Source organism: Apodemus sylvaticus, chromosome 13 (genome assembly GCF_947179515.1).
Source record: "Apodemus sylvaticus chromosome 13, mApoSyl1.1, whole genome shotgun sequence".
Classification (NCBI taxonomy): Eukaryota; Metazoa; Chordata; class Mammalia; order Rodentia; family Muridae; genus Apodemus; species Apodemus sylvaticus.
Window position 1 is genome coordinate 32634896 of NC_067484.1, and position 14001 is coordinate 32648896.

At 47.1% G+C, this 14001-nt stretch overlaps 1 protein-coding gene across 3 annotated transcripts in view; it reads right to left on the minus strand.

Annotated features, from left to right (window-relative positions):
* Window positions 1–13263, minus strand: part of Nedd4l (NEDD4 like E3 ubiquitin protein ligase) — a 322257-nt gene extending 308994 nt beyond the window's left edge. For 2 of the 3 annotated variants that reach the window (XM_052201451.1, XM_052201449.1), the window contains exon 1: window positions 12917–13262. In XM_052201451.1, the coding sequence (XP_052057411.1) occupies window positions 12917–12964 (48 nt within the window). In that variant the 5' untranslated portion in view covers window positions 12965–13262. Of the gene's footprint in view, window positions 1–12916 lie in introns of all 3 variants that reach the window. The other variant, XM_052201459.1, reaches the window with a different exon arrangement.
* Window positions 13264–14001: the final 738 nt, after the last annotated feature.

Consider the following 14001-nt stretch of genomic DNA (forward strand, 5'->3'; position numbering starts at 1 on the left):
AAAGCCTGGCACCTAGCTTTTGACTCCTCTTCATAGCTCAGACCCTGTACTGGCTGGCTTTGTGTGTCAACTTGACACAGGCTGGAGTTATCACAGAGAAAGGAGCTTCAGCTGGGGAAGTGCCTCCATGAGATCCAGCTGTAAGGCATTTTCTCAATTAGTGATCAAGTGGGGAGGGCCCCTTGTGGGTGGTGCCATCCCTGGGCTGGTGCTCTTGGGTTCTATAAGAGAGCAGGCTGAGCAAGTCAGGGGAAGCAAGTCAGTAAGAAACATCCCTCCATGGCCTATGCATCAGCTCCTGCTTCCTGACCTGCTTGAGTTCCAGTCCTGACTTCCTTTAGTGATGAACAGCAATGCAGAAGTGTAAGTTGAATAAACCCTTTCCTCCCTGACTTGCTTCTTGGTCATGATGCTTGTGCAGGAATAGAAACCCTGACTAAGACAGACCCAAAAGGGCCTGTGGAGCCATTTGTCTCCTTAACTCTGCAGATGCTTCTGGGAAACTCAGATTACAATTGACGCCCCCCCCCCAACTAATCTTTGTGGAGAGATGGGTCAGTGGTTAAGAGCACCAACTGGTCTTCCAGAGGTCCTGAGTTCAATTCCTAGCAACCACATGATGGCTCACAACCATCTGTAATGGGATCCGATGCCCTCTTCTGGAGTGTCTGAGGACAGTGACTGTGTACTCACATGCTTACAATAAATAAATAAATCTTTTTTAAAAAAAAAATGCTTGTTTTGGATTTTGCTTTACTGGGGTCCTGCTATTTAACCTGCACTGCAACTAGAGATCCCTCTGACTCGGTCTTCAGAACTTCAGGTGTTCACGCCACAGATGGCTTCTCTCCACACACTTGGATTGCTGTTGCCCATCATGAAGACCACAACCACATGGACAGGGGGTGGGTGGGGGGTGGGGGGTGGGACGGGGAGAAAACCGATGCAGACAATCTGTCTTCTAATCTCCTCACACATGCATGCATGTATATGCGAGCTTTCACCTCAGTTAACAAGAAGCTCACAGACTTCTGTTTCAAAAAAGTCACAAAACAAGGCTAGAATGCCAGAAACAGAGAAATAGCTCTTGACCAAGGAGCCCAAGTGTTTCAGTTCTGCATTCTGTCAAAGTCTGATGGGGTGGTGGCTGCACAACCCTGCGAGTGTGCTTAATATCACCCCTGCTTAAATATGGTCCTCACGGTCGATTCTGTGCTATATTGTATTACAGGGTAAAAATTCCTTTAAAAACCGAGATAGGTGACTGTAGGAAAAGGTAGATGGTAGCACAGTCGCCATCTAGGGAAGAAACCACTTATGAAATGCAACAGAAAAGCAAGGCGACTTCTACTTCCCCCATAGCAGTCCAATCTGAAAGTTGTTGCAAGGCAGAAAGCAGTGCAGAGGAGGAGCAGCACAGACAGACCTGATGCTAAGACCCAGAATTCCTCTGTGGCAGAGCCTTCACCTGAACTGAGACAAGAACATGCTACTCTGCCAACAAAGTCATGTTCTCCTAGAACCAATCTAACCAGAGACCTAATATCACTTGGCGCTTTTCATTTCAGATGATCAATCTTCAGATCCCAAATTCATGCCGAAGTGGACTCAAGGAGAGGAACTCTGACAGTGTCCATCCTGCCCACGGACAGCTATAGAGACAATGACCGGAGGGACGGCATATTATTAGACAGATTTGGGAGGAACCATAGCTGTCAACAGGTGACCAAGGCCAGCGGCTGGCTCCTTTGATTCAGCCAACCACTCCACGCATGTTCTCTCATCCCTACCTTCATTGGATGTGCTCAGTTGTCCTGTTTTGTCTTCACTGATATAGGGTATATGTCATAAGGAATAAGTCTATCACGAGTTACCAAGAAATTAAAAAGAACAAAACCCTCCCATCACGTATGAGAGAAGTACAGTATTGGTGAGAGCATTATCAGCCGCAGAGCCTTACAATAGGAGGTGAGTGTCTGGGGTGTCTTCCCTGAAGAAAGAAAGCGTGAACTTAACTTCCAGTGAAGCTGAAGTACTTGCTTTTCATTCTTATTCTTGTTCTTGTTCTCTCTCTCCTGTTGCGTGCTCTCTCTCTCTCTCTCTCTCTCTCTCTCTCTCTCTCTCTCTGTGTATGTGTGTGTGTGTGTGTGTGTGTGTGGTGGTGGTGTGTATGAGTGCACTTGTGTGTTTCATCTTCCCAGGCCCATGCCAAGGGCATTCTGAACCTGGAATGAGTAAAGGGGCGGACCACAGGGCGGCACAGCTGACTTGGGCAAAGCTCCAATGGCACAGTAATAGAAACCATCCCAGTCCCTCCTTGACACATTCGCTGAGAGATGAGCAGATCTAAGCCTTTGTGCACCAGAGGGACACAGAGTGAGACTTCCTGCACAATTGTGGCAATGAAAGGTCCTTAATCTTAAGAGAAAGCCACAGGAAGCCATTCTCTCTCCTCTCCAAGCAGTATACAAAGAGACTGGCTCCGACTGCCAGTGGCTACTACCCTCAGATAAAGAAGGCCTCTGAAAAGAGCAGGATTATGGATGGCAGAGCAGAGCAAAGAGCTCCCACAGTTTCCTCATGACATCACTGGGTTGGCAGACCTGACCTGGGAGTATGTTCCCTAAATGGCATGAGTCGTGAATGTGCTGTTACAGTTCCGGGGACAGCTATAGCAATCTGCCATCATGCTTAAGTAACACAGCATACAATTAGAGACTGGCCAACTCAGACCCCAAAACTGCATGACACTGTCAACTGTAGCCTGTAAGCAGGGAGACTGGGAACTAGGAGGGGAAAAACAGAATCCACCAACAGACTACACATACACAAACTGGAAGACAGACGCATCCTCTTTCAGAAATAAGAGTCAGCTGAGGTAGGGCTCTGATTTGTCTCAGATTAGAAATAGTGCAGTATTTGTCAGCTCCACCCTTTTGTTTGGGAAGGAAGGCTCTCTAGGTCACACCCAACACTTAAAGGGCATTAGCTGAAAGGCAAAATAAAGAGCTTCTGACCACTTAGATATTTATGTAAACCGAGAGAGCAAATTCTGTTGTGCACACATCATTAGAACACGAAATTACTTGAAGGATGCGGTGGTGCATGTAAGATCCGAGTTATTTGGAAGGTTGAGGCAGGAGGATCGCTTTGGCCTTTGAGTCCCAAAGCCAACTTGGGCAACAAGATCCAAAATGTAATTAAGCCAAAGCTAGGCCAATGCACTGAAGTAGATTTATATTAAGAGATGTAACTCCAGACCTGCCTGGCAGTGGTGGCACACGCCTTTAGACCCAGCACTTGGGAGGCAGAGGCTGGGAGATCAAGGCCAGCCTGGTCTACGGAGTGAGTTCCAGATGGCACCACCCTGTCTCAGGAAAACAAAACCAAACAAACAAAACAAAAAACCTCCAGACCTAAGAAAACAAACTCAGAGACAAACTCAAGTTAGATCCCAGCCCATAATCTTCACAGAATACTCCAAAAAACTTTCAGAGAGCAGAGAATTAAATCATCTTCATGTAACTGTCATGCATAGAAGGACATTCATAGAAGGACAGAAACACAAAGATCAAGTGTCGTGGTGGAGAAAATGTCTGTAAAAATATCCAGTTTACCAGCCAATCCTGTATCCTTTCTCCTGCCAGCTGGGGAGCTCCAGGCTGGCAAAGAGCTGACCTTGGTACCCTTGGTAAAGAGCACAAGGCAGGGCCTTGATAAACACGAGTCCAACCGAGCAAATATCATATCTGTATTCGTACCAAAGTGAGCTTATTGTTTTTTTACCTGAACCTTGAAGCACAGGCTTGTGGAGGGGGTGGGCATTTTCTAGTTTCCTTTTATATATGACTTCTATCTCCTTAAATATTAAATTTGAGATTAACCTCTAGCAATCATACATATTTATGGACACAGTTACTCAAACACAGCCTGTGATTGCAGCTACGAGGACATTGCAGGGACCCATCCAGGTCATTTCCATCTCTCTAACATTGCTTTTGTGTTCAGAGTCTTCAAGTTCCTCTCTCTTTAGTTATTTATAAAATACATAATAAGTTCTTATGAACTGTAGTCACCACAAATCCCACAGTTCTGCCTTATTTTTAAACTTATAAAGAAAAAAAAAAAGAAAGTATCTCATAAAAACAAAGTACAAGCAGGTAACAAAGAAAATAATTCTTTAAAAATTATCTGTAATTCCTTTGCTAAAAGCTAGATCTATCCAGCTGGGATATCTCTAGTCATTTTTCTTTCTTCCCCCTTCCCTTTTTCCCTCTAACTCTGGCCCCTGCTCACTCCCGCCCCCGCTAGCCATTTTTAATATGTATAAACTTTTCTTTTACAACGGAATTCTATTGTATCAGTTTTATAGGCCTCTAGGTGTCATTTCCAAAGATGTTATTACTAACATCTCCATATCAGTCAATATTCGTCAATGCTACCTCCTACCCACAGCCCTGACTTACTGACTCTTCTCAGCCTCCTTCTGGAAGTGAGGCCAGGAAAGCTCTCACCCTGGGCTCAATATGTCCTTTTTGATTAAGGTTCACTGGAAGCTAAGACATGACTGCAAGGCAGGCATGCCAAATGCCAGCTTCTCAAGAATCAACCAAAAGGTACCCTAGAGCCCACAATCAACATGGAGAGGTCAGCTCAAAGAGCCACTGAACTTGCGTCTCTTCTAAAGCAGTGGTTCTCTACCTTTCTAATGCTTCGACCCTTTAATACAGTTCCTCGTGATGTGGTGGCCCCAACCCCCACAACATTAAACTATTGTCATTACTAATTCCTAACTGTGATCGTACTGTTATGAATCATAATATAAACATCTGATATGCAGGATATCTGATATGTGAGCCCTGAGAACCCCTGCTTTAGAGTTAGCAAGACTAAGTTAGGAACTGGGCATACCCAGTTCTGTCAGGAGGGTGCTTGCCTTGCAAGCAGGAGGTCAAGGGTTAGCCCCCAGGACACTGGGAAGCAGGCTTGGCGGAGAGGGGAGAGTAAGGGAAAAGAAACGAGAAAGGCAGGCCAGGGATGGAGGGGTAAACTTAGTGGGAGAGCACGTACCTAGAAAGACCCTGGATTCACATCTTAGACACAAAATCCACAGATATATACAACTAATGCACCCAGCAAAAACTCTTCAACTCAAGACTCCCTGAACTTCTCAGTGGTGATGTCTCAAACACTTGCCAAGTTGTGCATATAAAACTAAGGGCTGGAAAGATGGTTCTTTCAAAGAACCTGACTTCAGTTCCCAGTACCCACAGGGTAGCTCACAACCATCTGTAACTCCAATCCCAGAATATCCAATGCCCTCTCCTGACCTCTGCAGACATCAGGCATGCTTGTGGTACACATACATACCTGCAGACAAAACACCCATACAAACAAATACATACATGCATTGTAAATAAATAAGTAAAAAAGAAAATCTGCTTAGCTTTGCTTTGAAACCTTCATAGCCAGGCAGTGGTGGCATACGCCTTTAATCCTTGCACTTGGAAGGCAAAGGCAGGTGGATCTCTATGAATTCAACACTAGCCTGGTCTACAAAGCAAGTTCCAGGACAGCCAGGGCTACATGAGACCCTGTCAAACAGGACACATGTGTTCTGCCTGGGAGACAGGAAGCAGAAACACACATAAAGCACTCAAACACTATTCCCACCTGACTTCAGCTGGCTGAAAACCTCCAGTACCTAGAGCCCTGACCAACTTTCACGGAACTGGTTGGGTGCCACTCACACCCACAGCAGGAGATTTCCGACAGTGTGTCCTTCTTACGTGGGACCGCTGTCCCAATGAGCCCTTTCATGTCCCAAGTCCAGATGGACAGCACATCACAGCATCTTTCAACCAAAAGAAAAGAAAACATCTCGGAGAGGCCCTTTTTCTCTTGGAGAGTAGAAGACATAAAGAGAGTCCACACTCCCTCTGAGGATGCCAGCCTGCCAGCCTGCCTGCCAACAAGTCACCAAGCACTGAATGTGATGAGTCTTAGGGAATCTGAGTGGCTTGACTCTAGACTTGGTGAGTTTTGAATCAATACATGGCTGCAGTCAGGGACAAAAAGTCAACTGAAGTGTCAAATTCAAACTAGTTACCCAGATATGTGTGGTGGGGGCAGCTTTTCTCACTTAGAGTATTACAGAAACAGTCAGCAGTTGGGCCATTTGAATTGAGAGCAACCCTAAATAACTATGATAGAAGTCTAGACAGGTACATTCACCAGCTTCAGTTAGAGCCTGACTACAGGCATGCACTGGGAATCAAGAATCTCTTTAGCAGGGCTGGTGATGCAGCTCATTTGGAACAGTCCTTACTTAGCATTGAACAAAGCCTTGGGTCTGATCCCTAAAAGACATGTGGCAAATGCCTAGAGTCCAGCAGGAGGATTGGAAGTCCAAGGTTGTCCCAGGCTCCACAGTAAATTAGAAACTAGATGAGGAGACAAAGAACCCTGAAACTATGTTTCGAGAAAAAAAAAATCTGTTTAGCAACCAAGACTAGGAGTGATATTGGTAATCAGTTCCTCGGTGACAAGAAATTACAGGAAGGCTCACATAACCAGAAGCATCAGACAAAGAAGGACAGGCAAAAAAGACCTCTGTGTGCCAGCACATCTCTCTCCTGAAATTGTTTGTATACAATTCTTTTCCCCTGGGGAAAGACAACATTGAAAACACTCAGAAAACTGCTGGTCTCTGCTGCTGTATCCATTGAGACTCTGCCCTCTGGATGTTTTTACTAAATATCTGATTTTGTTTTTTTACAGAATATATTGGTTTCCAAATCTAGTTTCTATATATTTAATCTCTAAATTATGCTCTCATTTCTCTATTCTACCAACAAGCAGAGCTCAAAGTAACAGTAAACAGTACAAATATTGCCACCTATAGTCAGAAAGCGAGAGTATCCATTTGTACTGCCACCTGCAAGAGAAACACTGTAACAACAGAAGTGACTTTCAATTCATCCTCCCCATGCCCGTCATCAATCCCAATACTGGATTAGTTGTTACTGTCCATTCTTCTTAATGCCAGATGGTCAAGAGCCAGAAGTGGCGGCACACTAGCACAGTCTCAACTGCTAGAGACAGAAGCTGAGAGAATGCAGGCCAGAGGTTCAGGGTATACCTCTATCAAACTCTTAAAAACAAAACAAAACAAAACAAAAAACCAGAATGACAAACTCATCTAACCAAACATCTGCAACATAGAAACTGAAATCTTGTGAGATTCTTCCTCCCCCTCCCCTTTCAGACCTGCTACTCAACAAAAAACGCAAAACTAGTAGGGTGGTAATATCACATGACTTAATCTCAGCACTACCTAGGAAGGCAGAGGCAGGTGGGTCTCAGAGTTCAAGGTCAGCCTGACCTAGAGTTCCAGGACAGCCAGGGCTATAACGAGAAATCCCCATCTCGAAAACAAAATTAAGGACAACAAAATCTGTTTAGCTTATCTTTTAAGTCAAAGGAAAAAAATGTTTTAAAGGTAAAGCAATATGCTTCCTTTCTGTCACATGGAGCCATTTTAATTTGAATTTGGAGTAGGTTTTTCCCCCAAGGTGGTGGATCCAACCCAGGGCCTCAGGTATTACCTGTTTTTATTAAGCTATTTGAAACACCACACAAGGCAGAAAAGTGATTAACTGAGCCTCGGATTCTTCTAATTTATCAGAAAGTCACATGTGTTGTTGCAATGTTACATTCTAAATTGATTCATAACTTTAAACAGTTTAAAAGACAATGTAATTCCCATGCAAATCACTTTGTCAGTTTACAGTATAAAAGTCAATGCATTTACTCCATTCACAGGAATTTCTTTCTTGAACACATTTTTTTTTTCCTTTTGAACACACAGAAAGCCTATGGAAGTTCCCCCAGATTCCCAAAAGCAACTTTCAGATACATGGTCCTCAGTAATAGGAGTATCCACTGTCTCAGTGATGCCCTAGAACCACAAGATATCTGTATTTTCCTTGGCAGCTAAAGAAACTGCTATCATTTCAGGATTTCCATTTTGCTACTGTTCTCAGCCCTTGCAACAAGTTATGTTATTCCTTCAGTTAAGACAACTGTTTTTCCATAATAAAGTTAATTCAAGCTTCCTGAAAATAAAACAATGTACTAAGAAGAAAAAGTCCAAGTTACTCTTTTGAGCCCTGGGTCTTACTATGTAGCCTAGCTATCTTCCAGCTTGCCAATCTCCTGCCCACTGACAAAAAGGAGACTATGGAAAGGCTCACAAGTGGGAGAGGGCTTGTCTCATGGGCCCTGGCTTCTAGCTCTAGCGTAAACAAACAAGGTCAAAGTTTTTAAATGACATTGTAAAGCCTAACCTCTGCTTTAGTTTCTCAATGTTTAGCAAGTGTACAGCAGGCAATTCATCCAGTGGTCCGGCCCTCACAGCCTATGAGGGTTGCAACCCTGACACAGCACTAGGGATAACACCATTGGGATTACAGTCTGGCAGCCCGCACGCCTTAGGATACAGACATTAACGTGCATCAGAAAGCAGCCTTGTCCTGAACATCTTCCACAGCTACCAGGATGAGCTTACGGATGGCGTGTGAGCGGCACCACAGAGGCTCTGGTGTTTCCTCCACGAATGCCCATTAACGACTGTTTCTCTCCCTCTGACCCTTGCTCAGAAACAGATGCAGAAATTGATCTTGAAAATGCTAACCTGGACCTGCAAGCTCTGTGGAGAAGCTTTCACTTAATATGCAAAGCCTTGAGTTCAACCCCAAACAAACATCCCATCCCGGCAAACAACAGGGGGAAAAGTTCCATTACTGCACATTCTGAAGCAGACCTAAAGCTTAGAGTAAATCACAGGGGTTTCTAAGAACTCATCGGCTCCGACACATCCTTGTTTCATATTTTAACATCTATGAATAGATGCTTCCTAAAAACTGACAGCATGTCTTACTTGGACAACAATATTAGTTTGGGGCATATAAAATAATGATGCATCTTAAGATGGCCGTGCTCTTAAACTGTAAACAATATGCTATCAAAGGCCAAGTTACCCTTAAGTGTTCATTAGCAAGCTGATAATCATATACAAATCAGTAGAGACCCCTTACAGCAATAGAGAAGAGAACTGACTGTGACAACTGCACGCACTGCCACATGGGAGAGGCGCACACAGCCACTCTCTGCTGCCAGGTGAGAATATGACCCAGAGAAGCTAGGTCTCTCGCCATTTTTCCATGAACCCTCCCCTCCCCAAGCTTTAACACAGTACGGGGACCACTCTAATGAGGACTAGTAGGCCATTTTGGTCAGTGAGCCTTTGAATGCAACCCACGGTTAGCTCATTTTCCACCATCATGAATAATCTAGCTGTAAAAACCGCTCAAGATGCTCTGAAGAAAAAGGGAAGTCTGTCCGCATCCTTTAAGAACTAGGGCTCTGGGACCCACAAGCCCACTCACTCCCTGAATATTATTCGCGCGGTTCGTTCCAGGGCTCTTAGCTTCCATTCCTCAACCAGAAATAACAGCATACTGTTAGGTTCTCTAAGGAAGCCCAAGTTAGACAGCATATGCTTAAGGCTTGATGCATATAAGTACTTGATGTGCATCCTTGTTTGTATGGAATGAGAGATACAGTCTAAGTCCCGTCTCAAGCTATGACCTCATCTAGCTCTGAAAAAAAAAAAAACATGTTAAGTGACAAATCCCATCATTTTGTCTCTTTGGGGTTGTGGATGCTTGTTTCCTGGTTCGTCTGTTGGCATTTAGCCCAGCCTGGCCTCAAGCTCACCATCCCTTCCTCTCCTTCCCAAGTGCTCAGATACCACAGCTAACCCTTTCGAAAAGCTGTCTTTCAAACTCTTGATACATTATCCAATAGAAACTCTTGCCCACCCAAAGAAGATAACTGTCTCAGGTGTAATGAAACATTCCAAAAGGGTAACAATAGTATTCCGGAATAAAACCCATAAAACCCGCCAGCATGGGACTACAGAGGGCCACAATTAAATACAAACAAGAAAAAGGCTCTTCAAGACCCAAGCCAGTGGCAGAACCTCGTCCAAACCTTTCTGATTCAAAACCAAATCCGATCCTCAGCCTCGAGTAAGAATGGCTGTTCCTTACCTAATCCGTTCAACACCCAAACTCCTTTGATGGAGCTTTTGATTTTGGTTCCTGAAACTGACATGATTTGAATCAGAGTGAATATGAATTTTAATTGCCAAAAGAAAGCAGCCGCAAGGCATGGCAAACCTTAATTAGCATGTACAGGGGCAAACCCCACATCTCAGTCGTTTCTCCCTAGCCAGACTCAGGCTGATGACCCCAGGCGGCAGAGTCTTGGCTCTGCCATCCCTCTGTGTTCTAGATTAGCACCATGCTTGACCAATAGCAGTACAGAGCTCCCCGGTGCTTCATAAGGTGGAACAGGACTAAGTCCATTCCAAATACACAATGCTTTCTGCCACTATCAAATATAAACACAAGTCCACTTACAAGAGAACCATGGGCACTCTCCACTTGCGGAGAGGTTTACAAGTGGACTCCTCTTTACAGCTAAACATCCGATCCTTGCAGTCCACTGGTACACCCTATTTAATACATCTTGACAAGCCTGAGGTGCCTGGGCATTCCACTTCCAGAGCCTGTTAATTACTCCCATTTGTTTGCTTACAGACTAATTCCTGAGACACGACAAACCAATTACATTTAATAATTTGATATTAGTATTATACAAAGGCATTCTGTCTGTTTTCAAAAGGCCCCCTGAACAGAGAGAAGCATCCCACACCAAACAGATAACCTTAAAAAAAAGAAGGCATTCATTTTCTATGAGTAAGAGAAAAATGAAAAAGGTAGGCGAGGCTTATTTCGTGTCCTATATGATGTGTGTAACTAAACAGAACCATCCATAGTAAGGCAATACACAGATAAATTGTGTCTTCCTCACCACTTGCTGTTCCCCGTAGGTTCCTCTGACAGCAGGCAGGAGGGAGGAGTCACAGGCAAGCCCCCACACACCCCGTGTGTCCGTGCTCTTCTCTTTCACACCCCACAGCAGTCAAGATTAACAGTGATTCTCCAAGACAAAAAGTGGTACGCCCCGAGGTAGATTCTGACACAGGCTACCATCGTACACAAAGCACAGACACAACCCTGACTGATGGAAAGGATTCCTTTATGCAGATGCATTTTCCAAAACAGCCTCAAAATATTTCGTTCAAGTGACTTTAAAAAATAGTCATGTTATTTAAAAAAAAAATTAAAGAGAACCCAAGATGAAACCCAGCTGTTTTCATCTCCCTAGATACCTCACCCAGGAAGCCCTTTGTTTAGAGACTGTCAGAATCTCAGCACCTCCAAGAAATCTGACTGCCCTCCAGCACCAGATAAGGAGCTAGGGGGAGAATCCCCCTAGGTAAACAAAACAATTCTACTTTGACCCATCTCCAGGTAATGGCAGGCACACACACACACACACACACACACACACACACACACACACAATGTATTCTACACGAGCATGGCAAATAATCAAAATCACATCACACATTACTAGCATTGTGATCATTCTTTGATCACAAGCAGCCCAGTAAGCCTATCTCGAACTATCGAAAAATAATATCAACCCTTACACGCCCTGCCTTCCACAAGATACCCATTTCATTCCACACTTACGTAGAATACATACACACACACACACACACACACATACACCCCGCCACTAGGGAAGCTGCAGAGAGCAAAGGCTTGTCTCAGATAATAGACTTTCTTTAAACCCCACCCCCATCACCAGAGAAAGAGGGAACCTCAGAAAGAAAGCAGGGAGGGTAAGAAAGAGAAATCGAGAAAGCCCATATTTCCAGGCATCCACTTTTCATGAAATGCACAACCAGGATAGGAAATACCTCCCTGCTGAGTAATGCCTCATGGGTTGTAAATTCACCTCTCGAAAGGGGAACCAGACCTGGGCGCGCACCCCGCCAGATGGCGAACCACTCCTACCTGCTCCATCCAGCCTGCCTGTCACTCCGCGCCCGCGACAGGCCTCCCACCCCCCTTTTTGGCAGAGCAACACACCAATAAGAGTCGAGAACGGCTGGTCGAGTGAGGGCTGAACAGTGATTTAGCAGGATCCTTTCAAAAGGGGGAGTGGGGACCGCGATGAGCGAGTGAGGTTTTTAAAAACAAAGCCCTCTCCAGTCAAACCGACCGTTTGGGGGGTGTGGCTTATTTCATTCGTTTTATTAATAAAATAGATCAATGGAGCTTTCTTCTCTCCACCCACCCCAGAGATGCTGGGCTTTGAATCTTCTGGACCGGAGAGAAAAGGCCGGGAGGGCTGCAAGCTTCCTCTAAGTTTCCTGCAGCACCTGCCTCCTCCCCAGATCACCTCCACACACCAAAATAGGAGACTATGGAACGCACAATCCCAGCTGTAGACTTTGCAAGACCCAGGGGCGACCGCACGCAACTCTCCGGGTGTCCCTCACGCTCGCCTGGATCTGTACGCATCCGCTACCGAGCGCCCATTAGCAAGAAAAGTCCCAGGGGGAGACACCACTGGGCTCCTCAGCAGCCCCCAGATCGCCTGCACCACGCAAAGACCCCTGCAGCCACCTAGACGTGACACACGTCACGGACTCCGGGCTGCAGGATCGTGGTCCAGAAAAGTTGCCCAAGAGCCCGGAGAGACGCAGCTTGCAGAGGAAAGAGACCCGCGGGGCAGCGGCGCACGCGGCCTCCGCCCACCCCGAGAGCCCGGGGCGAAGAAGCGCACCTCCCGGGTGAAGAGGGAGGACCAAGCTACCCTCCGCCCGGGACCGCTCGAGGTCACCCGGAATCCCGGAGCCCCTGCTGGCAGGGGACGCTCACAGCGGAGTGGGCCCCGTCCCCTCCGCACAGCTCTCTGGGCAGGAACTCACCTCCTCTTCCGAAAGTCCGTAGACAGGCTCCCCGAGTCCGGTCGCCATGGAGCCGGCGCCCCGCGCGGGGTCTTACACGCTGCAACCGGCTGAAGTGCGTCGCGGAGCCGCGACCCTCTGTCCTTCTGCGCTGCCCGGCCGGGAAGGGCCGGCAGGTGAGGCTGCACCCGGCCGCGGCGCCGCTTCCTCCCGGAAGGCTGCGGGGACGCGCGGACTGGCGGCTCCGAGAGCGCGCTGAACGGCGGCTGGCCCGGAGCTCTCCCCGCTTTGCGCTGAGCCCGCCGGGCTCCCGCCCCCGCCGATGGCTCTCCCGGCCTCCCCAAGCCCGCTCGGCGATCCCCGGGACCCGCGCGCCCGCCCCTCGCCTGCTCCGCCCGCCGGCTCTCCCCGCCCCGCCTGCGCCGCCCGGCGCCCACGGGGACCCTCCCGCTCGCCTGGGCGGGCACTCGCGCCCCCCAAGCCAATCACAGGCCGGGCTGGGGGGCGGGCCGCGGGGGTTGTGGTGTTTCTCCCCACGCCCACCCCACCCCCGCGCCTCCCGGGTCACCCGACGCAGAGCGCTGAACTGGGGCGCGCCCTGGCGGGCTGGGCCTGCCGGGCTGACCCTTCTCTTGCCCCGCTTCTCTCTGCCTTGGGGATCCGGTAAACTGGACCTTGGGGGACCATGAAGACCCCGTGAAACAACAACAAAGCCACTATGTCCGTTTTTATCTCTCTCTCTTTTTTCTCTTCCCAACCCAGAGTCTCCAGGAGCTCTAAAAGAGAGAGACCATGCTTGTTTCTAGACCCCCTTTACATTCTTGGCAGCTAGGGCAAGCCAGACTTGGCTAACAGCTTCAGCTCACCCAAGCGATTTTTCTGGCCGGGCGGCCAGCCTAGGAAAGGCTGCCCCGGTGTGGCCGCGAGTCGCCATTGCTGGTGTCAACTCTGCTGGGAACAAAACCAACTCCGCGCCCGCGCTGAGTACACACCCACCCACTTGAAACCGGCTGCCTAGTTCTTTGATAAAAGCTTTTTTTTTTTTTTTTTTTTTTTTTTTTTTTTTTTTTGTGAGGCACAGCGTGAAATACCAGATTCAAGTTTAA